This window comes from Crotalus tigris, unplaced genomic scaffold, assembly GCF_016545835.1.
Source record: "Crotalus tigris isolate CLP2741 ecotype Arizona unplaced genomic scaffold, ASM1654583v1 scf7180000017771.5222438, whole genome shotgun sequence".
Lineage (NCBI taxonomy): Eukaryota > Metazoa > Chordata > Lepidosauria > Squamata > Viperidae > Crotalus > Crotalus tigris.
In genome coordinates this window covers 601,532-627,710 of record NW_024096622.1, presented here as the reverse complement: position 1 = coordinate 627,710, position 26,179 = coordinate 601,532, and the positions used below count along the sequence as shown (strand labels likewise).

The 26,179-nt window shown below is 34.9% G+C and overlaps 2 protein-coding genes across 26 annotated transcripts in view; one reads left to right on the top strand and one right to left on the bottom strand.

The window, feature by feature from the left end:
* The window catches only part of RYR3 (ryanodine receptor 3), a 301,080-nt gene extending 278,147 nt beyond the window's left edge, over positions 1-22,933 (top strand). For 15 of the 24 annotated variants that reach the window (XM_039341583.1, XM_039341597.1, XM_039341593.1 and 12 more), the window contains 10 exons: positions 2,102-2,144; positions 2,514-2,641; positions 4,724-4,784; positions 5,892-6,038; positions 15,332-15,466; positions 17,249-17,405; positions 19,229-19,293; positions 19,412-19,512; positions 21,376-21,427; positions 22,104-22,199. In XM_039341583.1, coding sequence (XP_039197517.1) covers positions 2,102-2,144; positions 2,514-2,641; positions 4,724-4,784; positions 5,892-6,038; positions 15,332-15,466; positions 17,249-17,405; positions 19,229-19,293; positions 19,412-19,512; positions 21,376-21,427; positions 22,104-22,199 — 985 coding nt within the window. Of the gene's footprint in view, positions 1-2,101; positions 2,145-2,513; positions 2,642-3,937; positions 4,702-4,723; positions 4,785-5,891; positions 6,039-15,331; positions 15,467-17,248; positions 17,406-19,228; positions 19,294-19,411; positions 19,513-21,375; positions 21,428-22,103 lie in introns of those variants that run through there. The other 9 variants (XM_039341606.1, XM_039341605.1, XM_039341604.1 and 6 more) reach the window with 4 other exon arrangements.
* Positions 20,947-26,179, bottom strand: part of AVEN (apoptosis and caspase activation inhibitor) — a 134,654-nt gene continuing 129,421 nt past the window's right edge. For both annotated transcript variants that reach the window (XM_039341608.1, XM_039341610.1), the window contains exon 6: positions 20,947-23,357. In XM_039341608.1, coding sequence (XP_039197542.1) covers positions 23,239-23,357 — 119 coding nt within the window. In that variant the 3' untranslated portion in view covers positions 20,947-23,238. The remainder of the gene's footprint in view (positions 23,358-26,179) is intronic.

Below are 26,179 nucleotides of genomic sequence, written 5' to 3'. Positions count from 1 at the left end.
GATATAGGCACTGACCATCTTTCTATATAATTTGTGTAAACCAGGGGTTTTCAAACTTGGCCCTTTTATGACTTGTGGACTTCAACTCCCAGAATTCCTCAGTCAGCGTGCCTGGCTGAAGAATTCTGGGAGTTGAAGTCCACAAGTCATAAAAGGGCCAAGTTTGAAGACCCCTTGTATAAACAAAATGTGTGTGTAGCAGCAAGTTACTTGAGAGAATTCTCCTTCCCAAAGACCAGAGGATACTACTCATCTGATATAATACAAGATAACCTTATATGTTCATTAGTTGCAACAATGATATTTCTTCTATATTTTGGTAGTAATTATTATTGCTGTCCTTAATTGTCAGTCAGGAAGCAAGAATGTGGAATATGCTCTTTTATTTTTGCCCACATGGAAAATGTTTAAAGATACTCTTTATTATCTCTTCACTTCAATGACTGACTAGAGAAGCAACCCAGAATCAGCATGATGAGATGAAGGGGCCATAAAAATTGAAATAAATAAATATTAGTGTTATTCCAATGTAATCTTTTCTTAAGCAGACAAATTACTCCACTCTTTGGGACGGTTTGGTCTGACAAGTTCTGAACCAAATGCTGGTTTGTTAGTAATAATGCATAGATATAAGCCTTTTCTGCTGCTCAAAAGTTTGAGGGGCCCCAACCCCTTATGGCACATAGGCAGGAGAAAAAGGAGAAATAATTGAATATTGCTTGTATAGTATTTCCATATCATACTTGAGCATTGTTGGATTTCTTTTTAATGGCCTTTATAGCTATTGTGATCAATATATACTTAACAGAAAGTTGTAATTTTGAATTGCTGCCTCTGAGTCTCTAGTGTTTTCAGAGAGAAGTTTGACATGCTTCTTGTTTTGTAAAGCTTGAGATAAGTAGGAGTTTTTTGGTCTAATTTTTATTTAACTGCTGGCTGTATACTGAATAATAATGCCTGTTGAATGTTATTTAGAGTTTAGGAAAGAATGCAAATCTGACTGTGGGATTAGTATTAGTATTTATTAGCATTAATATTAGTATTTTTCCTCCAAGTTCAGAAAAAATCTCAGAAAAGAACCAAGGTTTGCAAGCATAATAAAGTAGAATTATTATTATTAGTCAGCAGTCCTTTGTTTTTATCTCTTTTTCTGCTGCTCGCTTCATTGTGGATGAATTTTACTACTTCTACAAATAGTGCTGGAAGCAGGGCTTGCCCCTCACAGCTGTAGTCATATATTTATCATATACCTCAAGATAATTTACATTTCCTTAGCACTGTGTTGTACAAAAAACTTATTCAGAACTGAAGTGTAAACAAATAGTGTTTTATACAGTACACAGTCCTCACTGCGAAAACACCTGGTTTCTGTGTGAACAGAAATTTGTGAATGAAGTTAAATGAATACAATGAAAGTAATGCATTAAATGATGAATTATATTTCAGGGAAGAACTTAAGTTTTCATCATACTTATCAATGGCTGTAGATATTCATAAATGTTTTACTTTTAATACTAAGATGCTTATTATCTTTAAGGATATTTTTTAAAAAAAATTAAAGCCAGTAACACTGTCTCAATAAAACCTGATGAATAAAGAGAAAACCACTGAAGAAGAAAAAACAGTTTATTGTAAATTTTATTTCTTTAGAAACATATAAGTATATAATCAACTATCAATCTAATGTATAAGAATGTTTAGACATATATACTTTTATAGACTAGTGTCTATTTCTTTAGATACATAGATAAATAATTTGAGAGAGAGAGAGACAAAATGTTTGTGACCACAGAGAGGGGAAATGATAAAAATAAATGGGGGAGATTTAGAGGTACAGAAAGGAAATTGTTCCTATGATACCATCGTTCTCTTGAGCTTTTTGCCCTGCCTGAAAGAAACTTTATTCTAGAGTTTGTGTGAACATAACATCTGAATAATGTAAACTAAAATAATAAAGCACCAAGTACTGATGATGGAGTTGTGGATTTTCTTGTGGGTTTTTGTGTGTGCCTGCATAGGAGGAGTGTTATTATTGGGTTTTCTTGTATTGGTTTTTTTGTTTGTTTTATTAAATTTGAATACTTGTTTTGTGTTTGTACAGATCTTTTCCAAATAATTATTGGGACAAGTTTGTGAAACGAAAGGTAGGTTCCTTAAGTATCTCTTTTTTTTTCAAAATAAAAATATTAAATAAAGTACAGTAATCCATGTTTGATAATAATAGGTGTATATTAGATTGGCCTAAGATGTTACAGCAGAGCATTAGGAACGTATATACTCCAAAAACTATGTCTGCATACTCCTCTCAATGGTGATTGTTTTTATTTTTAGGATTTCATTATGTTTGATTGCTGTCACTGGGAAGAATTTTTTCCACTTTCAGTCTTCCCCTCCTTTGTGTGAGAAAGCAGCTTTTGAAAGAGCATCAACTTTGAAATGCAAAAGTTTTTTTAAAACTTAGTGAGAACTGCTTGAATTAAAACATGATATTTTATATATATATTTTCTTGAAGGTAATCAATAAGTACGGTGATTTATATGGAGCAGAGCGCATTGCAGAACTCTTAGGTTTGGACAAAAATGCTCTGGATTTTAGTCCAGTGGAACATACTGAACCAGATGAAGCATCTTTTGTTTCATGGTATTGTTGGCCTTTACATTTAATAAACTGAAATGTATTAAAATAATACAAATGATTTTTTTTATTTTATTTGTTTTATTTTTATGTGCATGGACAGCCCTGTGATGGAAATCTGAAGTCTTAGCAATCCGATCCTATGCATAGACAGTTTGTGTTTGTGCATTATAATGATGATCCAAAGAGTTTTGTGCTGTCATTAGTTATGTTATTATTCAGTTCATGGAAAATATAGGATCTTAGCATCCTAATAAGAACAGAATATAAACAGCAATACTGTTATGGCAGTTATAGCTTTGAGGTTCATTAATTATTTGGATAAAAATATCTATTTTTAATATGGTCTGTTTTGAGGGAGGGAATATTTTGACATTATGCTTTTGTGAATTTCATAAAATGCTATGAGACAATTGGTGTTCTACAACTATACTTAATCAATTAATCAACCAATCAATTCCTTACCTCACAGTCTAATATGTTTAACTTTAATTATTTTTTTAAAATGCTAGATTATTGGGCATCTTTGTTTTGAGTTTGTAGTATAACACAATAAGTTATAATCACTCACAGATTGCACAATATAATGGAGTTTAAACATGGATTGTCACTTGCGAGCATATCACTATACATGAATGACTAATTATTTTTATCCAATTTCTTTTGACCAAAATTGCTTTGAGAAAGATTAGGGAGATACAGTATAGTCTAGATGGGAGTGTAATATTACCTTGAAAGCAGAGAGCTGGCCTGATTCATTACAATGTTATTACAAAATCATCACATGTGAATGGGAACACAGATTTTGTTGTAGTTGTAGAATAGAATAGAATAGAATAGAATAGAGTAGAATAGAATAGAATAGAATAGAATAGAATAGAATAGAATAGAATAGAATAGAATAGAATAGAATAGAAGTCCCTATATCATTTTAGACAATTGGCTGTCCAATCACTTCTTAAAAACCTTGAGTGATGAAGTACCCACAACCTCTTCTGAAGGCAAGCTGTTCCACTGGTTAATTGTCCTTACTGTTAGGAAGTTTCTCCTTAACTCCAAGTTGCTTCTCTCATTGATTAGTTTCCATCCATTGTTTCTTGTCTTGCCTTCTGGTCCTTTGGAAAATAAATTGACCCCCTTTTCCTTGTGGCAGCCTCTCAGATACTGGAATACTGCTATCATGTGCCCCCTAGTCCTTTTTCTCTAGACTGGCCATTCCCAAATCCTGCAACAGTTTTTCATATGTTTTAGTCTCCAGGCCTTTAATAATCTTAGTTTCTCTTCTTTGCACTTTTTCCAAAGTCTCAACATCTTTTTTGTAATATGGTGACCAAAACTGGATGCATTATTCCAGATGTGGCCTTACTAAGGCTTTATAAATATACACTGGAGCTGAAGTACTTATGCCTACTATTTATAATATTGTAAGTAAGCTAAAGAGATCAATTAACTTAAATAATAGCATGTAACTGGCACATAAGATACCTGATTTCTTCTTTTAGCTTCTTTACTTTGACATACAGTTTTAATTTGGAGGAGGTATAAGGGAATAGATCATTAGGCCCAAGTTGCACTGCAGGCAATAGCTTCTCTGTGTTCCTGTCAGGAAAACACATGCCATTTTCCCTCCTCCCTCAGTTTTCTGTTTTTCTCCTTTCCATAAGCATTCCAATTCTCCTCAGAATAAAAACATCATTGACTTGTTTTAGAAATTTCTCCTCTGAGATTGCTTATTGAAGATTTTGTATTACTCAAATTCTGATAATTCTCTTAAGTCCGCTGATATTTTCCTATTATATTGAATGATGTCTCCTTGACTACATAAAGGACCAGATCTTGGAGAGCTAAAACTTCTGTTAGTATATATGTTACATTGTTCAAACATAATGTTATCATTCATCTAAAAGTCATTTTTATTGCTGAAATGTTTGTTTCAAAAATATATCTACTAAACCTCCACAAAATTCTGAAACATTTCAGTGGACGTACTATCAAGAAGAAAGCCTAACAAATGGAAAAAAGCTTATATTTTAATTTGTTAATGAATAAATACCTTAATTAATTTCAAGTTATTTTGTATATTACTAGGTTAAGTTCTATTGATGCAAAATATCAAATCTGGAAACTTGGTGTAGTTTTCACTGATAATGTAAGTTAACAGTACTTTAATTTTTTTTAAAAAAAATCCTTTGCTTCATTATTCTTCTTAAAGGAAACAAGCCTCGTACTCATGCATTCTCTCTTATAATATACACAGCTTTAATATGAATTTAAGCCTACAAGCATAAATATCCAAATGATAGATATCATCCTTATAGATTCTATGCAATTTTTGAGGGAAATGAAGAAAATATATGAAATCAATTAAATAAGAGGAGAAATACAATTAATTAAATATATCAGTTATGGAAATGGGTTTTTTTTAGATGAGGATAGAAGTTCTATTTTCACTATGGCAACAAAGCCAGAATTAAAAGGATGATTGTGTATTGATAATAATAGCAATAATTAATCATAAATAATCTAATATGAGCAAGCTACTGATTTGTTCCAATACCCAACCTATTTCAGTTTTGAAAAATTGTTTATTATTGTGTATGTGATAAATTGGTTGTATTTCATATTCTGTGACATTATATAATGATTTAACTAAGATGTGCTTCTGCATAGTTTTGTTGCCTGAAATACCCTGTAGTCTTAACAAGCAGCCTTGTATACTTTTTAAAATATCACGTCAAACTTAGGAATAGCAGTTATATGAATTTTTACATTCTTCTTTCCATTTACCTTGATGTATTAATGAAGACTGCAGAAACAAAAGCCATGAGAGGTGAAGGAGTATGACAAGGATATAGACAGAAGACATGTCCATAAGCATCAAGGCTCCTCCATATTGTTTGGCTTATGGCTAGATCCTATCCTGAGAAAAGAGGACTAGCTCATGTAGTTATTTCTATTTGCACAAAGCACTCTATATCATGTGCATAACTTAAGAAGAATGTAATGCACACTTGTCTCTTCCACAATAGTCTTGTGTCATTGGTTAATCATTTATGTAACAGTTCCAGGCCTAATATTAGTATTTATATAATCTAGGAGGATTCAATTTTTTTTGTTATTGAGGTATATAAGCCCCTTTGTAGGCATTTTAATACTTAGTACAATCATATTTTCTAAATGAAATGTAATAATAAGAAAGAGTATAATGCAATGAGAAAAATAGCAGTGGTTCTCTGACATTTAACATTTTCTTTAGTCTTTCTTGTACTTAGCTTGGTATACAACCATGTCCATTCTTGGCCACTACAACAACTTCTTCTTCGCTGCTCATTTGCTCGATATAGCTATGGGTTTTAAGACTTTACGTACCATTCTGTCATCTGTAACTCACAATGGCAAACAGGTTAGTTACTGATAATATAATTTCATGTCTTATTGTACAATTGTTACTAAAATTGAAATATCATTTAATTGGCTATGACTAAGACCAGAAAGAATGCTTTTTCAAAATGGTTACACCGTGATGAAAAATTATGCTATAATTTAAACGTACAGAGTCATCAAATGAATGAGGAATATTAATAAATCACTAGCTACTTATGAATCTATATCCCTAGGTTATATTATAAAAAAAGCAAATGGGAAAAATCAAAATTCTGAATTCTACTTTTTTAAAAATGAATTACAAAAAAGTAGCATAATGAAGACTAGCTTGCTCATACTATGTTTCAATGTGCAGAATGTTATTTTTACACAAGGAAACATTCAGATATTACCAGTTCAAAATAATGGTAATAGATTTTTCACAAAGTTTCATGTGCTATATATCTTAACTTTGGAAAAGAGGCATTTTTCATTATAATAATAATATTAGTAACAACAAAAATATTTACCATAAGTAAATATAAAATAGACACACTTTTTGATTACATAATTAGCTGAATTTAAAAATTTCTATGCATTATATAAAAACTATTCTCAAAATTTCACATATTTATATGGTTTAGAAATGGCTACATTGTAATTTCTTCTGAAGTTTTTAGAGTTCTCCTCTAGATGGAGAATCATGTTGTCATAAATCTTGCTAAAATCAAGACAGAGCAGACACTACAGTAATTTGAACTTTCAAAAATAACTTCCACAACTGAGATCACACTCTTTTTGTTACTTCGATCATATTTCTATGACTGTGTATCAAAAAGGAAACTTTCATATCAAATGAAATGTGGTTTGGCAGGCTGTACCTTTAATTATTTAACCCAACAATCCTAATCTTTTTTAAAAAAATCAAAAAAAAAATTTTTCTGTCTCCTTGAAGGAGTACAAATTATTAATTTTATATACTTTTCTGCCCATTCCATACAGTATGCTTTGTTGAAGCAACAGCACTTAAATCTATTTCTACTGCAATTTATTATCTCTCAATAGTTCTTAAGTACTGAACCATTTCAATACAGGTTGTCCTCGACTTAAAATAGTTCATTTAGTGACTGTTTAAGTTACAACAACACTGAAAAAAGTGATTCATGACTGTTTTCATACTTAGGATCACAGCAGCATCCTTGTGGTCACGTGCTCAAAATTCAACCCTTGGCAACTGACGCCTATTTATGATGGTTGCAGTGTCCCAGGGTCATGTGATCTCCTTTTGTGATCTTCTGACAAGCAAAGTCAATGGGGAAGCCAAGTATACTTAACAATTCTGCTACTCATTTAATACCTGCAGTGATTCACTTAACAACTGTGGGAAGAGAGGTCATAAAATGGGGCAAAAGTCATTTAACAACTGTCTTGCTTAGCAACAGAAATTTGGGGCTCAATTGTGGTTGTATTTCTTTAGCCAATTGGTATGTAATGGCTGTTTTTGATTATATCAACTCCACGGAGCCAGAAAAAGCCTCTACTTTCAGTTCTTTTGTGCCTGGACTAAGGTTTGAACATCCCAAGTTTGAGGGTGCTCATTTCTTCTTTTTCAGTGGGCAGTTAATAAAATGAAAATATGCAAAATATTTCCAAACTGTTTTGAAATATCAGTTTTAGATAGGTTAAAACTTGAAGTTACCGAGTAAAAAGGTTCAGGCAGGATAAAAAGAAAAGAAAGCACGAAGCTTAAGTAAGGGCTATTGGTAGCACATTAGGAAAAAGTGAATGTTGGAATTTATCTACTATATCAGTGGTTCTCAACCTTTTTAATGCCGCGACCCTCAACCGGTTGTACGTCGAGGACTACCCAACCGGTCATAAGTTGAGGACTATCCAACTGGTCGTAAGTCGAGGACTTTCCCTGCCCGGGCGCACCCCTCATGTGTGGTGCCGCCCCCTGTGCCAGCCGAGGCATAGCTGGCAAGCGGCAGAGATGGCGCAGGCCAACCACCGGCTGGGCCACCAGCTGGCCCAGCCCAAGGGAGGTAAGGTACTTGACGGGCTCCACACGCGCTAGCAACCCTCCCTGCACCCGCCGGCCTCCCACCTCCCACTCCTGGCCCTCTTTTACTTACATTTTTAGTAGTTGCTCAGCAGGGAGGGGTGGAAGCTTCCAGACAGCTCTCCTTTGCTGCAGACAACTTGCAGCACCGTTTGCAGAATGGGACTTTTGGCAGACTCAGCAGGGCAGAGACAGCCTGGATAATTTCTATTGGCTTTTGAAAGCCAATAGAATTAGACTCTATTCAAGAGAGTCTATTCTATTGGCTTTCAAAAGCCAATAGAATAAAAGGGAGTAGCACAGCTAAGGAAAAGGGGGAAAAAATGGCGGACTGCGTTGTTTGGCGACCCCCATAAAATGGTCATTCAACCCCAAATGGGGTCCTGACCCACAGATGGAGAACCGCTGTACTATATCATTTGTGGTATATACTTGTTTTAGTTATTATACTCAATTATCATTCTTTTTTAAAAAAAAACACAGAACTTATATTAGTGGGTTTTTAAATTCTGCACTTTATTTTATTCTGTATTGAATTGTAGTTGCCCCACCCCAAATCCTACTGTGCTGCCTCATTATAAAGGGGGGAGATATTCTGGGAGGTGTGAATGAAGAATGTTGGAGAGTATGACAAGAGTATTGATTTTCAGCAGGGTCACCAAAAGTAGGTCGGTCATCCCAGCTGCCACCTACATTGGGCCACAGAAAGATGCTGCAGAAAGATGATCATTTTAATGACAATAGCAAAGGTGTCAGTTCATACAGTATGGGAGAAAACAATGGTAATCCTTTCCAGTATTTTTACCAGTAAAACCAATGGATAGAAATATAAAATGGTTAACAATATAATGCTGGATGATGGGTTCTTTAGGTCAGATTACACTCAATGTGCTAAGGATCTTTTGGAGACATCTTGAAGACATCCAAGATACCTTAGAAGATATTCCTTACTTATGAAAACCTGTAGTCCTAGAAAATTAATTTCAGGCAGCACTCCAATCATTACCTACAGAAAGTGATAGAATACCTACTGAAATGTGGCAAGCAATAGAAGATAAATCAGCCAAGTTTCCAAGTCACTATACCAACAAATTTGTAGAAATACATACTGGCCAGCTGATTGAAAGAGGTCTATCTAATATTTCAATACCAAAAAAGGAGACTTAATAGAGTGTGCAATATCCTTAATTTCACAGGCTAGCAAAATAATTCTTAGGATTATCCAATGCAGATTAGAGCCTTAGGTGAAAAAAAGAGATGTCAGAAAACACAAGGAACACAAGGAATGTTGAAAACAGCTAACAAATGCCAAGAGGAATTTAGTAAGTGCTTCATCTACAGAAAAGCCTTTGTATCAATCATATCAAGCTGTGGAATGTGCTCAGAAATGTGGGAATCCCAGAATATCTCATTGTTCTCATGGGAAATTTATCTACAGAATATTTATATATTTATATTTATTTATATGCTGAATATTTATAACAGAGGTGGAAGGGATCTTGAAGGTCTTCTAGTCCAACCTCCTGTTTAGGGAGGAAACCCTATACCATTTCAGACAAATAAGGGGAAGTTGGATTGGAAGAAGATTAGTGTAGTTTTAAATTGGAGGAAGAAGCATCAATAACCTGCGCTATCTAATGACACTACCTTGACAGCCAAAAATGTAAAAGTCAAAGAGCATAGTGAAAACTTTGTGACTAAATTTAAAGAAGACCAAATTAATGAGGGCAGATAGAATAACCAGCCTTAAATTGACAATGAAAATATCAAAGTAGTGGACAGGTTCTGCCTTTTAGTACCAACTTTCAACAGTAAATGAATCAGCAATTAAGAAATATACCATAGACTAGTACTCAGTAGAGCAGCCATGAAGTCCTTGAAAAAGATATTCAAATGCCATGATGGAACTGCACCTTCAAAGATCAGAATTGTGCAATCTAAGGCATTCCCTGTGACACTCTGTGGAAGCAAAGGATGGGGTTTAAAGAATTTTGATGCTTTTGAATTCCTGAAAATATTGTGGACGCCAAGAAAACAAATGATGGAACATTGAATAGATCAACTCGGAATTCCTACTCAAGGAACAAATGACCAGGTTCAAATTTATCTATTTCATACACATTATGCAAAAACCAGTTATCTGGAAAAGGCTCTAATACTGGAAAAGGAAAAAGAAGAGGACGACAAAGGGGAGGGACACAGCTGCAGAGGCAGTGAGTGCAGTATAGGAAGATATGATAGAAAAGGTTAGGAATAGATCATCTTGGAGTAAATCTGTGTGATTTCTACGAGTCAAAAACAATTTCATGACAGATAATCAGTCAATCAATTGTGCCTGGCCCCCGCCCCTATAAGTTATTTTAACCTGTTGGCTTTTGGCTGCAATAAAGCATACTTATTTAATATCAATTATTTATTAGCTCTTAATTACAATTTATACCAAATGAAAGAAGCAATAAAAAGGGAATGAGATGACACTGCACTTATTTCTGCTCAAATAGTATCTCCTATTAAGCCAAGAAGATGTAAGTGAGGTTTTCCAGAATTAAACTGCAGCTTTTTCAAAGCAGCATGGCGTAGTAGTGATGGGGAATATGTATTGCCCTGACATCTGCTTGGTGATTAATTCCGCTAAGCATGATCCTCCAGGAAAGGTTTACAAGAGCTTTCTTAATTGCCAAGAAGCTAGCATAGTTACCATGACAAAGTCTTGTTAAGGATCCTTATCCTACTTTCTTGATTGAATAACTTGTTTAGTATATTGTGGGAATGTTGTAAGTATAATGTGTCTTGATTTCGGCAAAGCATTTGAAAAAACGACTTTAAGACTTTCTGATTAGCAAGATTTGTGTAGGCTGCATGGCATGACAATTAACAGGATAAATAGCTTGAAGTTCAAATTGAAAGTTCATCAGACTGACACTCATCAACCTAGAGTGAGTTATTGAGTGGAGTATTCAGTTCTGGATCTTCAGCATTTAATGACTTGGATGAAATCAGAGTGAACAGAAAGAGCTGTTATCTCTGAAGAGTTCAAAAACAAGGAAGAAAGAAGAGTGAATAAAGAAGCAGTGTCTTCTGAAGGATTACGTGCTGAGTTGTGGGTCTGCAAATATCATGTTTTGAAGAGCAACTGATGGCAAGGAGTGACGGACCTGAAAATTGATTGACAGTGAGTGGGTGTCTCATTCCTTTTTGAATTTAATGTAAAGCTGCCTGGCTCAAGGAAGCAAGCCTCTCAGCAAGCCAATATGGAAAGCTAATAAGTGTCTTGGGAGTTAAACAGAGATGTTTGAGGAGTTGTCCCTAAAAATATTTTATTGAGTGAAGAGTTAATAACTTGGTTCATTAAAGAGCTCAAGAAAAGAACAAAAAGCCTTCCTACTTGAAGTGCCCCAAGAAGGAAAAAAAAAAATGAACACAAGCACGTTGGTTGCCCTCCTTCCTTAAAACAACTTCAAATGTATTTTCAGTAAATGCAAACTGGTTGAAGAAAAAGGTAAAGAACTTGTGCCATGAGTGGACATACTTCAGTTGATGAGAAAGCCAGACAGTCAGAGGAGCAGGTGCAGTGGATAAGGGTACACAGAGATACATAGAAGAAATTCTGCCTGGCTGTTAGCAATTTTTTAGTTATCTTTTTCAGGTATAAAACAAATTCTGAGTGTTCAGAGAAGGGAAAAAAGACACTGCAGAACAAGAGGATGAATGGTGTATTCCTAAATTCTTAAATTCCTAGTTTGGTCTAGTTGTTAAGGCACCAGGCTGGAAACTGGGAGGCTGTGAGTTCTGGTCCCACCTTAAGAATGAAAGCCAACAGAATGACTTGGGACCAGTCACTCACTCAATCCAGCTCACCTCTCAGGGTTATTGTGGGGAAAATAAGAGGAGGAACGTGTGTTGGATATGTTCATACAAATGCGAGTTATTTGTAAAAATAATAAGGCAATAAAAATAAACAGCAGACTTTGAACGTATTGAAAAGAAGCTCAAGATGGCTTGGTGGATGAGAGGGTCTGAAGTAGCATTCTCATCAATTCTTCTGGTCCAGTTAAGAATAACCCATTTTCCCTTCAAATATGTTCAGCTGTTATGCTCAATATTTCAAATACACAAAGTAAGCAAAATGTTAACAAGTAACAGCTCTTGGCAATGAATGAGTGTAAGCCAATTGGATGTTTCAAGCAAAACTCTGCAATTATTTTTATCTGGTGCTGACTTGATAGGTGAATAAAAACGCCATATCCGAGTCTAAATATTTGACTGTGCAACCAACCATAATAATAGTAATGATAATATTGCACGACATCCTGAATGCAAGGATATTAACTGGATATATACCTGGGTCAAGAATTGCACTCACAGTGTTCATCATGGTTCATCCTTACATTGTCCTGTGTGAGATTGTATGTATACCAAAAGGGACCAGAATCAGTCCTGTTTCCTGTATTCAAAATGTAATGACTCATTGAATGATGAGATGGAGGGAATTCTTATTCAATTTGAAGATGATAAAAAATTGGGTGGGATATCCAGTACCATAGTAGATAGCCACAAATTTGAAAACATTCTAGATGGGGTGGAGAAATGGTCTGCAAGTAATAGAATGAAAATTAATAGAGATAGCTGAAATACTTTACATAGTAAACAAAAATGAAATATATGTTACTTAACTTGGTAAAAGTATTTTCAAAGAAGACCTTGGAATAGTAGTTGATTGTAAACTGAATATGACAGCAGTGTGATGCTGCTTCAAAAAGGAGGTGAATGCAAATAAAGATTACAATTGAACATTGGAAAAGAAAATTGACATAGAAAAAGCAGTTTGGCAGTGGAACTACATGGCAAAATGGGCTTCTTTTTACTGGAAATGTTCAGCGGCGTCATTTGCTTGGATTGCTTCACTTTTAATTCTTACCTGTACTAAGAAAAGAATTGGACTCTATGGTTTAAACAGTGATCCCCAGCCTTTTTGGGACCAAGGACCGTTTTGACCAAGAGTTTTTCCATGGACAGTTTCAATTTTGCTTATTCGTCCGCCAACACCTCCAGCTGTGAGGCCCGGTTCCTAACAGGTCCTGATCTGTGGCCTGGGAGTTAGGGACCCTGGTCTAAATGGCCCTTTTCAACTCTGTGAATGCAGGATGCAGAGAGAAAGTTGAAAAAAATGTGAGTGACAAATTATTGGTGGGATAATTAAAAAGACTAAAAATAGAAATAAAATGTAATAAATATAAAGTTGAAATCAAATTCCCTGGTGTAGAATGAGGGCTATCTGGCTTGATAATAGCATTTATTCTAATTTCATTTAAACCCCACCTCCTCCCCTTAAGTATTTTGTTCATAAAGGAGAATTCAGAGAAACTGGAACAGGGTGACAAAGATGATCAGGATGCATGCATTATGGAGAGAAACTGAAAAAATTAGGGATGTTTAACCTTTGAAAGAGAATACCTATTGTGCAGAAAATGGAACTAATAATTTCAAGTTGCAGGAAGACATTCAGATTGAAATAATTACCCAAGAAGATGATAAGCTCTCCTTCATTGTATGTGTTTAGACATCTGCTGGGGATGCTTTAATTTGGATTTTGCACAGAGCAAGGAATAGAATTGTCTAAATCCCCGCCTCCCATTTTATGATTTTGTATTCCATATTGGAGAAAGAAGAAAGCCCCATAAAGATACTTTCATTTGACAGCTCTAGTTAGAAGTGCAGTGGTGCTTTGATCCTTTAATGAAATTAGCCTATCATTCCATTTTGTGGTTAAAATATGCAAAGCTTGGCAACTGAATAATGCTGTAGTAGAGGTCAGTGCTGAATTATCTGCTTTTCCACTAAATAACCAGAGTTATACTCCTGAAACATCCGATATGTGGAAATTCCTATATGCAAAATCAACTAGTTAACCCAGGAGAGTACATACAAGTTGATCAAAACAATGACACGATCGTCACAACAGATAATCAGACAGGTAGAGCCCTCACAAATAACTGTATTTTTATATTAATCCATTTTATATCATTTTGCATTATTCACGAATCAACTTTAATTCAGGTAAGAATCTACCTAGTCTTGTTTGTTCAGAAAAATCTATTTGCCCTTTCTACTTAGAAAACATCTCTTCATAATGTGACCACTGAGGCAAAGGCCAGGGTAGCACCCTAAAGCTGTGTGTTCCTTCTTTTCCTTCTTAAAATCTCACAAATCCAATTGACAAAGCGTACAAATGTGTTCAGTCAAGCATGGCTATAGCTTCTCTCTATGCTGTTCAGTATTTGAAGGTTGAAGAGGAAGGCCAATTGTTCCATGCATCGCTACGTGGATAGATTATTAAACCTGGTGAACCAAAGCTCTACATAAGAGCCATTCTTTTCCACAGGAGAGCTACTGAGATACTTCTTTGCTATTTAAGCTAGGTTTCTGGGTTGGCACAGTAATAAGCATTCCTGACATTGTGAAACAACAGAACTCTCTGTTCTGTTTAATATAAGTACCAAAATATCATTTATTTAGATTATTTGTACAAAGCATTCAAAAGAGTTGCTGCACAATCACAGGGCAACAGCTTGGAGCAACTTTGGAAACAGCTGTAGAACCATTGCTAGACGCAGTTGCTTGAATGATTCAGACAGGTGATTTGCTCATGCTCCTGGGCGTTACAAATCAAGCTTTTCAAGTGCTTTGCAAATGTATGCTTCAAGCAAGCTGTGATTTAGCAGGAGTAACCTGAAATTGACAATCAGCTCTATGGATTCCCCCCCCCCCAATGTATTTAATGAAGAATATTTTGCAATGTTTTACATGTCCTTTGCATATGTGTTCCTAGTTTTCTGGAAGTATTTATTCCCTTAGCCCTGGAGCACGTAAATGCTAAAGTTTTATGGACAGCTTGTGATCTTTTGAATCAATAGTTTAGTTGCCTCTGGTTTTCCCTTTTCGGGTAGATATTATGAAAGCGTAAATATGGTTGTTGCATAGAGAAATACAATGGACTGGTGGTCCACGGTATATGAAGACTTGAAAGACAAACAAGCAGTTGAAAAAGCTTAAAAGTACCTAGATTGGGCTAAGCAGATCAATGCAGTAGTATAAACTCAAATCTCGGTTGGATTAATATCATTTGAGTGACCTAATAGTCAAAATACTTCGCCCTCGTAGTTAAAGGAATTCAAGTATCTTTTACATTGTGGGGAAGGAGTTAACTTTTTAATTGTTGTTCCTTCTCTACATATCCATTCATTATTTATTTTGCATTGCATATATTGTAGCTCGTGTTGACGGTTGGACTCTTGGCTGTGGTGGTATATCTTTACACGGTTGTTGCATTTAATTTCTTCCGGAAATTTTATAACAAGAGTGAAGATGAGGATGAGCCAGACATGAAATGTGATGATATGATGACTGTAAGTACCGGAGCAACTATGTGTGGATATGAGTGTGAAGATCAGTGTCGCTAGCAAGAGAGCAACAGGAAACCCTCCAATACAAGCTACAGATTAGAATTATAACCCTTGGTGCTACAATATTCCAATTAATCAGAGTCTAATATATGTTTGTTAACTGAAGTCATCTACAGTACTAGGCTATACTATACAAGTAACTTTTTGAATTATCTAAACTTAATGCTTTCTTGAAGCTCATTCGCTGAAAACCTGTTTGTTCCTGATTTTTCCTATGGCCCTTAGCATGCACTGTGCTTCCTGGGGACATCCTTTGGGATATTTCAGCTCTCCTAGGTAAACCAAACAATAAACACAACCATATGGACTAATTCTACTTTATTGTAAGGCAGTGGTTCTCAAACTTTTTAATGCCACGACCCCCAACCGGTCGTAAGTCAAGGACTACTCAACCGGTCGTAAGTCGAGGACTACTCAACTGGTGCAGCACCATTTGCAGAATGGGACTTTTGGCGAGCTCAGCAGGGCAGAGACAGCCTGGACAATTCCTATTGGCTTTTGAAAGCCAAGAGAATTAGACTCTATTCAAGAGAGTCTATTCTATTGGCTTTCAAAAGCTAATAGAATAAAAGGGAGTAGCATAGCTAAGAAAAAGGGGGAAAAAATGGCGGACTGCGTTGTTTGGCGACCCCTGTGAAATGGTCGTTCAACCCCAAATGGGGTCCCGACCCACAGGTTGAGAACCACTGTTGTAAGGCTATATTAACAGAATCTTGCAAGTCTGAAAAAACAGATCTCCCGCTGACATTATTAACAGTCATTCGGGCAGATCCTTTTTAAGTTTCTTTCTTGGTCCATTAAGCAGATGTGGACTCCTCCCTCTTTTATCTGGTCGTTCCCTAGGCAGCAGCATCTCTTTCCCTCATCCCTCAGGGTCACTTCCACATACCATTAGAGCCAGTGCTTTCCTTCGAACAACCCAGTGGCAACCAAGCAAGGGTCAAAGAGTTAAATATAATATACCTTGATATCAGAATACCTTAAATCTCCTTTGAGTGGTGCATAGTTCACCAACAGTTTACATTTTTAGGTTTCATTTTATTATTTCTTCAGTACATTTTTAGTTATCTTACAAAGTATATTTTTTTCAGATATGTATAAAAGATGTATACATAGCTATGTGAGTGGGATAGGGTGGGAAGTTACCCCTGTGCTGAGGAAAACAAAGTATAGTGAGGCCGTAGAAGACTGGGAACTGCACATATATGTTTGGTACACAAAAGTTTGTGTGGGCATACATGCACAGGAATGTCCCCTCAGACTCAGCTGGTAACTGATAATATTCTCAAGACCAGAAATATGTAAGAAAACCAAAACTACCCTCATCTGTTTTTCCAGGAAAAAAAATTAATTAAAAACAAATGTAAATACAATATACTTTCTCAATTAAAAGCAGGCTATTAAAATATCACATAGCAAAAGGTAGCAAGAAAGCAGTTTGGATTTACTATAGAAAATAGACAATAGAATGTTCTCTGTTGCAGTATTTCAAAATTTAGCAGAACCGCTTGAATTTTTCCTATGCAAGCTGCACTGAAATAAATGCATGTGGTGTAAGGTAATGATGCTGAATTTTAATCTTAGCATTTCTGCAATATATTTTAAATGTTGTGAGATTTGTTCCAACTTCTAATATATGATATAAAAATAATGGCCTTTAAAATGTCTTTTAATTCAGGGTGGCTTGATTATGTTTCATAAACTGTAGTAAATTCTACTTTTTAGTGTTACCTGTTCCATATGTATGTCGGGGTACGAGCAGGTGGAGGTATTGGAGATGAAATTGAAGACCCTGCAGGAGACCCTTATGAAATATATCGAATTGTTTTTGATATCACGTTTTTCTTCTTTGTCATTGTTATCCTACTGGCCATCATTCAAGGTTTGTTATTGTTAAGATTCCTGGGGTTTACTCATGCTTGTACTGCAAGCCATATATATTTATCCCTCTTTAAAAAATTCATACACATTTCTTATCACAGCATCTCCTGGCAACAATTTCTAGAGTTTTAACTATACACTGTGTAAAGTACTTCTTTTTATCAGACTTTAATCTTCCTGCATATAGGCTGAATTGGCAAACTTAAACTCTAACATAGGGAGAGGGAAATAATGATTTTCCTTATGCACCCTGTCATGCCAAAAATAGATTTATGTACCTCTACTGGATTGTCTTTGGGGGGGGGGAAATTGATCAAAATCCTGCTAATAATTTTACCTTATACAATATTCAACGAGTGCTTGCAATTCATTTTGAGTAAGGGCATTACTACAATAATGTAAGAGAGATTTATCTTCAATCTTCAGTTATGGTTTTAAATATGATTTCATTTCATTTGTTTTTTTTTTCAACTGATCAATACAATATTTGTTCGGCGAGATACTCATTTTCAGGAATACATCATGCTGCTGACCACTGAGAAAAAAATCGCTGAAACTTATAGATGATGAATAGCAAACAGGATGTTTTTTTTTTTTTTTTTACTATAGCTAATGATACAAGTAATACCTTCTATAAGTTGAATTTGATTTCCAATGGCTACACAGATAACATCCATGAGATTTTCTTGACAATAGTTCAGTTCACTATAGCCTTCTTTGGGAGGTTTGACTTCCTGATCTTTCCTGTAGCGCTAGAGTTTTTATAATCATTTTTATCCAAGTTTCAACCAGGTTTGACCATACGAGGTCTGCAAGATTGTGCCAGCTGTTGTGGTGAAGTTTAGTGCCTTTTTCTCCAAAGTGGTCAATATCAAACCCCAAGGTCGATAGGATTCTGTGTTGTTGTTATTCATAGTACCATTAGTTAAAATAATACAGGTAATCCTCAACTTACAACATTTCATTTAGTGACCATTCAAAGGTACAGCATCATTGAAAAAGTGACATGACCATTTTTCGCACATATGACCATTTTAGCGTCCTCATGGTCACGTGAGCAAGATTTGGATGCTTGGCAACTGGTTCATATTTATGACAGTTGCAGTGGCCCCATATCATGTGAACCCTTTTTGCAACCTTCTGACAAGCAAAGTCAATGGAGAAGCCAGGTTCACTTAACAACTGGGTTATTACTTTAACAACTGCAATGATTCACTTAACAACTGTGGCAAGAAAATTCATAAAATGGAGCAAAATTCACTTAACAAATGTCTCACTTAGCAACAAGAGATGTGGGCTCAATTATGGTTGTGAGTCAAGGACTACCTGTATTAAATTATTTTCATATAATAAATGTTGGAAGGTTAATGAACAATTTGAGATGTCATGAAGGGGTTGATGAGCTGAAGAATTTGGGGATCTCTGGTTTAGTGGAAAAAAAAAATAAAGTTCTTGTGTTTTCCATTCCTCTTCACCAAAATTTACTGATTTTGTATGAATCTTTTTCCCTTAGATCAATTCCCTTATAATCAATTTATCAGCAATGTTTTTGAAGGCTACCCTTGTTGGAATGCTCCCCCGATTTGCATTTTCTGCATCAATATTTATATGATTAAAACTAGTTTAGTATATCAAAATTTCCACTTTAATGAAGTCAATATTTTATACTCATATTGCAATGTTTCTTTCTTCAAACTCCTTCAAGAAATACATTAACTGAGCGGGAAGAAAATCAATGTATTCTACATGATACTGCAGGGTATACCTAATGCAAAAATGTACCAGAGTTAAGATTTTTAGCAAGTATTTTCTTTCTAATAATAGGTCTTATTATTGATGCCTTTGGTGAACTAAGAGATCAGCAAGAGCAGGTCAAAGAAGACATGGAGGTAAGATCCTGATTGTATTGAGTTAGTTTGTTTTCAGTAAATGAAAGAGAAAAACTTTGTGCTAAATTGTCAAGAAGACTAGATTCTTATTTTGCTAATATTTTTATTTGATTTCTAGACCAAATGCTTTATTTGTGGAATTGGTAATGATTATTTTGATTCAACGCCACATGGTTTTGAAATGCATACTCTACAAGAGCACAATCTGGCCAACTACTTGTAAGTAAATGCCTGCACTGCTTTATTAATGCATATTTCTTTAGAAATGATTGTTAGCAATGTTAATAGGGTTGTCCAGGCTTATCACACAATGCTAGAAATATCTATCCAGAAGTGAGTTCTATGAAACTTACTCCAAAATCAGTGTGTTGCATTCCTGTACTCCCAGACTCAGGGCTCTGTAGGCTATGCATGCTATAGTGATCCCATATGGTAGCTAATGTTGTAAGTTTCTCAAAATTCCACTGTGGGGGATGAGGTAGGGTGAGGGGTACACAATAGAGCCTATCATAGGGGAACCAATTCTAAACCTTGAAACTATAACCAGGATCACTAAAGGAAAACAAACAAGCAAACCCAAACATAATACTTTTACCGTGTTTACCCAAAAGTTAGACCCAGCTCAATAGTAAGCCCTACCTTGATTTTGGGGTGTGGGCCTAATATAAGCCCTACTCCAAAACTAAGCCCTAGTTTGGGGGCAAGGCAAGATGGGGGGGTGTGAAACTGCCCCACATGCCCTGCACCCTCTTACCTTACCGGTAGGACCACAGCCAGGCCTTCCACATCCCAACTGTTGCACTGCTACTGGACTTCTTCTGTGCCCACTTGCTGCAACTTATGGCTGGCCGCCATGTGGCACATTGCGCCATTGCCGCTCCTCTCCTTAGGACGCTGCATGGTGCTTAGGGCTGCTTCTGCTCGTGTGCTTCAGGATGCTGCACAGCACTTCGGGCCGCTTTTTTGCTTGTGTGCTTCAGGCCACTTCTGTTGCTTGTGGCAGAAGGCCACGTGGCACCTCAGGCCGTTTCTGCTGCAGAAATGGCCCAAAGAGCCACACAGCATCCTGCTGCGAGCTGCAGAAACGGCACAAAGCACATGCAACATCCTGCTGGGAGGAGCGGCAATGCGCCACATGGCATCCGGCTGTAAGTGGCAGCAAGCAGCCACAGAAGTCAAGCAGTGGCATGACAGGTGTTGGGGTTTGGGAAGCCTGGCTGTGGTGGTCCTAAGGTAAGACATTTTCCAAAATTAAGACCTAGTGCCTCTTTTGGAGGCAAAAAATATATAAGTCCGGATCTTAATTTCGGGAAAATGTGGTACATCATGCCTGATATATCAAACTCTGGATGTGGAGGGGCTCCAGAACAGGAGTGCTCTATCAGTCTCTAAACAGCATCTCTCAAATTTGGCAGCTTTAAGATGCATGGAGTTCAACTCCCGTAATTCCCCAGACACTAATCAACATATGCAGTAACGCTCATTAACTTGATCGAAAAGGAGAGACATTATCTTTGCAAAGATGAACCACAGTATGAGCCATCAGAGGCTTTGGCAGAAGGAAAATTAATATTGCTCCAAGGCAAATTTTGCTTCAGAATTATTTGGTGTAGGGGGCCTATCATTTTACTTCCTTGAAATGTAAATGTAAAATACAAGGTATAGCTTTTTTATTGTTCATGAAAGAAAAAAAGAACAATACAGAACCGGTCACCACTAAAATAAAATATTGTGAGTAACTAAACAGATACTAGCATCCACAGCTTTGTATCAGTTATTTTCATTAATAGTTTTTGTACATTTGTTTTTCTTCTAATGCTTTTTTGAGGAGGATATCTACTTTTTTGGATTGGGAACTCAGAAGCAGAGACTTGTACAATTTTACATACACAAAACTCTTTTACAAATGTGAAATATTTCACCACTTTAATACAACTTTTGACTATAAAATGAATCATAAAACATATCTTTTTAGCCTATAGTTTCACAATTGTTTAGATGGAAATAATTACTGTTTTCTTAAGAAGCAAGAACAGCATACCACCAAAACCAATCATGTATAGTTTCATATTCTTTTTTCAGGTTCTTTTTGATGTATCTTATTAATAAGGATGAAACTGAACACACTGGGCAGGTAAAGCATTAATTGATTATGTAAATGAAAAGAAAGAAACATTTCAGAAAACATTCATAAAATAAAATCAACATTCTTTTAGAGATATACTAATATCATGTTATATAATTAAATGATTACCATTCATTTTTTCCCTCCAAAATCAAATTATTGACCATTTTAATCTATAAACACACAACATCTAAATGTTTTAATGTTCTTCCATGGAAACGCATGTACTAAATATTGCAGTTCTTCATGCCTTCTTCTGAATATTTACTTTAGTGTATTATACCAATTGTTCAAGACCTGCTATTATAAGATTATTATTTTGTAAAAAAAAATGTTCTGTCATTTCATACTAAAGCAAAGTTGGCTGCCAGCCTGTATTTAGATGTGAAATGCATTTATCTGAATTTATCACTACTTAATTACTTGTTTAGCATATGATAATAATGTTGTAATATCTTACATAACAAAAATATATTCCCTGAGATTAATAAGTGAACTATAAACTGACCAAACAGATTCACCAACAGAAAGGCTGCCTTGTTATTTTCAGGAATATATTTCCACTTGATGTTTCTAATAAGGAAAATTTCCAATCATTAATCTGAGATAAAAATATGCCTTAAGTATAAAAATTCTTTCTTTTCTCAAATAAATATTTTGAAAAACATGTATTATATATTTTTAGGAGTCATATGTATGGAAAATGTACCAAGAAAGATGCTGGGATTTCTTCCCAGCTGGAGACTGCTTCCGTAAACAGTATGAAGATCAGCTTGGATAAAAATACCAACAAAGAAACTACTATATTCAATGTAAACAAAAATAGAATTCTTACAAAATAGTGGCGTAACATACATATTGCTTATGTTTGACCTCTAAGTAAATAAACTAGCCCAGTTTTAAATTGATATAGATTAGCTTTTTGTATATGGCAGAAACAGGCTCTGAATTATTTGAGCAAAAAATAACGTTTAAATATTTCAGTTCAGTACTTTAATTCAGGAATCATTACTTGTTTTTAAACAGTCCTTTGTAGAAAATAATGTAGTTGAAAGGGCTATATCATTGTTTTGCAACTCTGAATGTCAGGTGACAATAACTTAATCATAGACTCATATGGTGAACTTAATATTTCAAATCAGCCTTGTTTTTCTTAGTGTAACAATACAGACTGAAAGATTTTAAGTATTCAGTGCTTAAAATTTTCAAGTATTTTATTGTCTCTAAAATCTAAGTGCCTTAACTCTTTCCAGATTCAGCTATGCAAAATACTTTTTTTTAAATGTTAGTCTTTTAGATTGACATTTTTGTTATATGACTGTGTTGCTTTCTGGTCTTATTGTATGACATGAAATTTAGTCATATACTTATTACAAAACTGCTTCCTACATGCAGCTGGTTTAAAAACTTGTCTTACAACTGAACAGAATGAAACTAGTGATTAGTTGCAATGTTAATGTAATTTTTTTCTTCCAATAAAAATATGCACTACAATAAAGAATTTGCAAAACAAAACTCAACGTCATATTTCATTGTGTTATTTGTGTCACACCAAGACATATTCTATGATTGCACTTGCAAATGTAATTTATTTTATTTCACAGACTCTAAATAGGCTTTTATACATTTACAACTTCAAATTAATATTGTTACATCTCTGAAGGCAATGAAATCCAGAACACTGCAAATACACAAATAATGTTTTTAAGCCGCAGATTCAGCCAGTCACCAGATTAAATATTTGTAAACATTTTTTACAATTAGGAATTGTCATCTTAAATTATTTTTCACACACTTGTATGATAAACAAAATGTAGCTTTTAGGAGATCATGCTATCTAACCAATCTTCAAGTTGCTCTTCAGTAATATTTTTGGAAGTAGCTTCTGGCGGTTGAGATGTTGAGCAAATTTCTTCAGCTCTACCTGGTTCTAAGTGATCTGACAAAAGAAAAGAAAGTTAAATAATAATATTTTTGTAAAGAAAAGGCAAGGAAAATGATAAATATTCTGATTGTTAGCTACAAAACAGTGCCGTTATGATTTCATCTTAGTTCTCAAATCATTTAGGAATATACAAAAATACAACCTGGAAACCAAACATTTGTTATTTACCAAGTTCTAGCATGTGGAAGCTTCACTTGCACAGCACAAACTTTGTAACTCCACCTTTTCCTGTAATCAAAGGTGCCTTTTAGTGTTCCTGTTCCAGCGCCTGCCTTCCTTTTCGCTAGATCCTTCCTACCATTAGCCCCAGTGACTTCTAGACTTTTCCTGCATAGGAATAATTGATAAAACTGGAAACTTATCAGGAACCTGATTGGCTTACAGTGTTGCTAATCAATCTAGCCGACTGTGCGACGAACTGTAATAATAATGCTGCTTGAAAATCCAGACAAAAGGAGAGAATGCAAATAAATCTCAAATGAAAAAGGTGCAGAATTTCAAGGATACTACTGATAATGTTTCGTTGATCCTAGAAATGATTGTTGGCGGATTTTATTCCTTTCTTATTTAAATTTTCAAAATGGTTTATAGTTTACAATAAAACATGAACACAGCAAAAATATGTATGCATATTCAGAAAGCTGGAATGAACATATAGCTTTGAATTTTTCAACATTAGCAACAGCCTGGTAAACAATACTATGTGTGAAATAGCCTTAGCAATATTTCATACTGTAGCTATTAGTGAAAGTGCAGATACAGCTATCATATAATTATATGATATTCAACTTTCAATTTAGACACTTATAGTCTGCAGATTATCAAAACTTGGTGGAATATTACATCTGCAAAGCTGTGATGTTATTGCAACAGTTTTTGCAATCAGAGTTCTCGTCTAACTGAATGATGCTGAGCAAATTATGTAGCAGCACAACTAAATCCAGAAACATTATACTTGTATCCTCAAGATTTAAGGATGTATGAAAAGAGGGAAAACTGATAAAAGTCATCATGCTCTAAGAACTACCTGCACAGTCTTCTATTGATTATGTGTATGCACATGTGCGCACGCGTACACACATACACAGATTTCATGAAGTGAATGCTTCTGAATCTGAATGTGAATCAATGATTTTCAGACCTAAATCTTACTTTGTAAAATAAGGTAACAATCCAACAATCCATAAGAATTCAATTTCTAACAACTGCTACAAAAACTTAAAAAGTTACAAGTCCTGATGTTTGCTAGGGCTGCTTCATTATTCAAGTTGCTTCATAAATGCAGCCTGATACTTCCTGAAACATATCCTCTGGCACACAGTAAATTAAATAATAGGATATTATTTTGATGATTCATTTTCACTGAGTGAAAAAAGTTAAGATTCTTTTATATATGAACTTGCAAAAAAATAATCAAGTGGATATTAATTTCATAATTACTTTTATAAATATTCAGTGTGCTCAACTATCAGACAGGTTTCCAGAGAATGAACTTCAAAATTGGTCTACTTTTCACTATACAGCAACAAAACAGTGTAATTTCAGGTGTGGCATTAAGCAGATCAAATTTTCTTATGTTCCAAATACAAAGATTTTCTTACTGAAAATACTGTTACAGTCAATCAGTACCATGACTTAAAATATTAGAGTAGGTAAAAATCATTAGAAACAAATTAGTCTCAAGTTATCTGGATTTGGTTTTGCATATCAGAACCAACTGTCTCATAATTGGTGGGATATTCCTAGAATCCAGAGCAGATTATAAGAGTGATTTCAATTTAATGCGTGCTTTAGAAAACAAATTATGGAATAGTTTACAATTAATTTATTTGGTTATACTTAACTCTCTCTGTAAGAGTTATCAAACTGATGGAGGATTGAATAATCAGGGTTGAGCTTATTCTGCCTGGGTAAATGCTAAAAATTGCAGGAAAAATAATGAAGTATGTTAAACTTTTTTCTCTGAAGTCTTTCAGACACCAGTTTTCTTAACCTTGGTAACATTAAGATGTATTCCTCAGCCAGCTGTGATTGGTTGGGGAATTCTGGAAATTGAAGTCTGCATATCTAACATTGCTAAGGTTGAGAAACAGTGCACTAGCCTCAGGCCCAATAAATAGGCAGGCAAGAATGCATGTAGTATACCTTATTTTAGCTTCATGTGCATTTATTAATATTGTAAAATTATCTTCATCACAAATATTTTAGCAATCTATATTATTTGAATTATGCTTGGTTGCAGTCACGCAACAGTGCATTCAAAAGATTTTTAATAGAAAGAAAGTTTACATCACAATTGTTTTTGTTAGGTATTATTGAAGGTTGTGATGTTAAAGAAACTATTTTAATGTTGAATCTTATTATGGCGGCAAGGCTATTGGTTGGGCAATATTGGAAGAAAGATTCTTTGCCTACTATAGAAGAATGGTCGTTTAAAGTTTCTAATTTAGCAGAAATGGCCAAAATTTCTGCTTACTTGAAAGATCATTCACAAGAAAGATACATCTCGGTGTGGAGAAGATGGATAAATTTTGTACAAAATAAATATGGGATTAGAAAGTAATATTTAGTTTTTGATTAACTTATAGTTTAAACAGGGAGTTGTTTGTATTTGAGTTAAAGTATTTTAGGGATTTGGTTATTGGTATAGTTGGATAAGCTTAGTTAGAATTTGTTTATTTATTTTTTTTAACCCTGTAATCAGCTCTGGGAAGTGAGGGGGGGAGGATTGGGGTGGGGGGGAGGGAGGGAGGGTTATTGTATTGTAATAATGTATTTGTATAAAACTTTTCAATAAAAAAGAGTGATTTCAATTT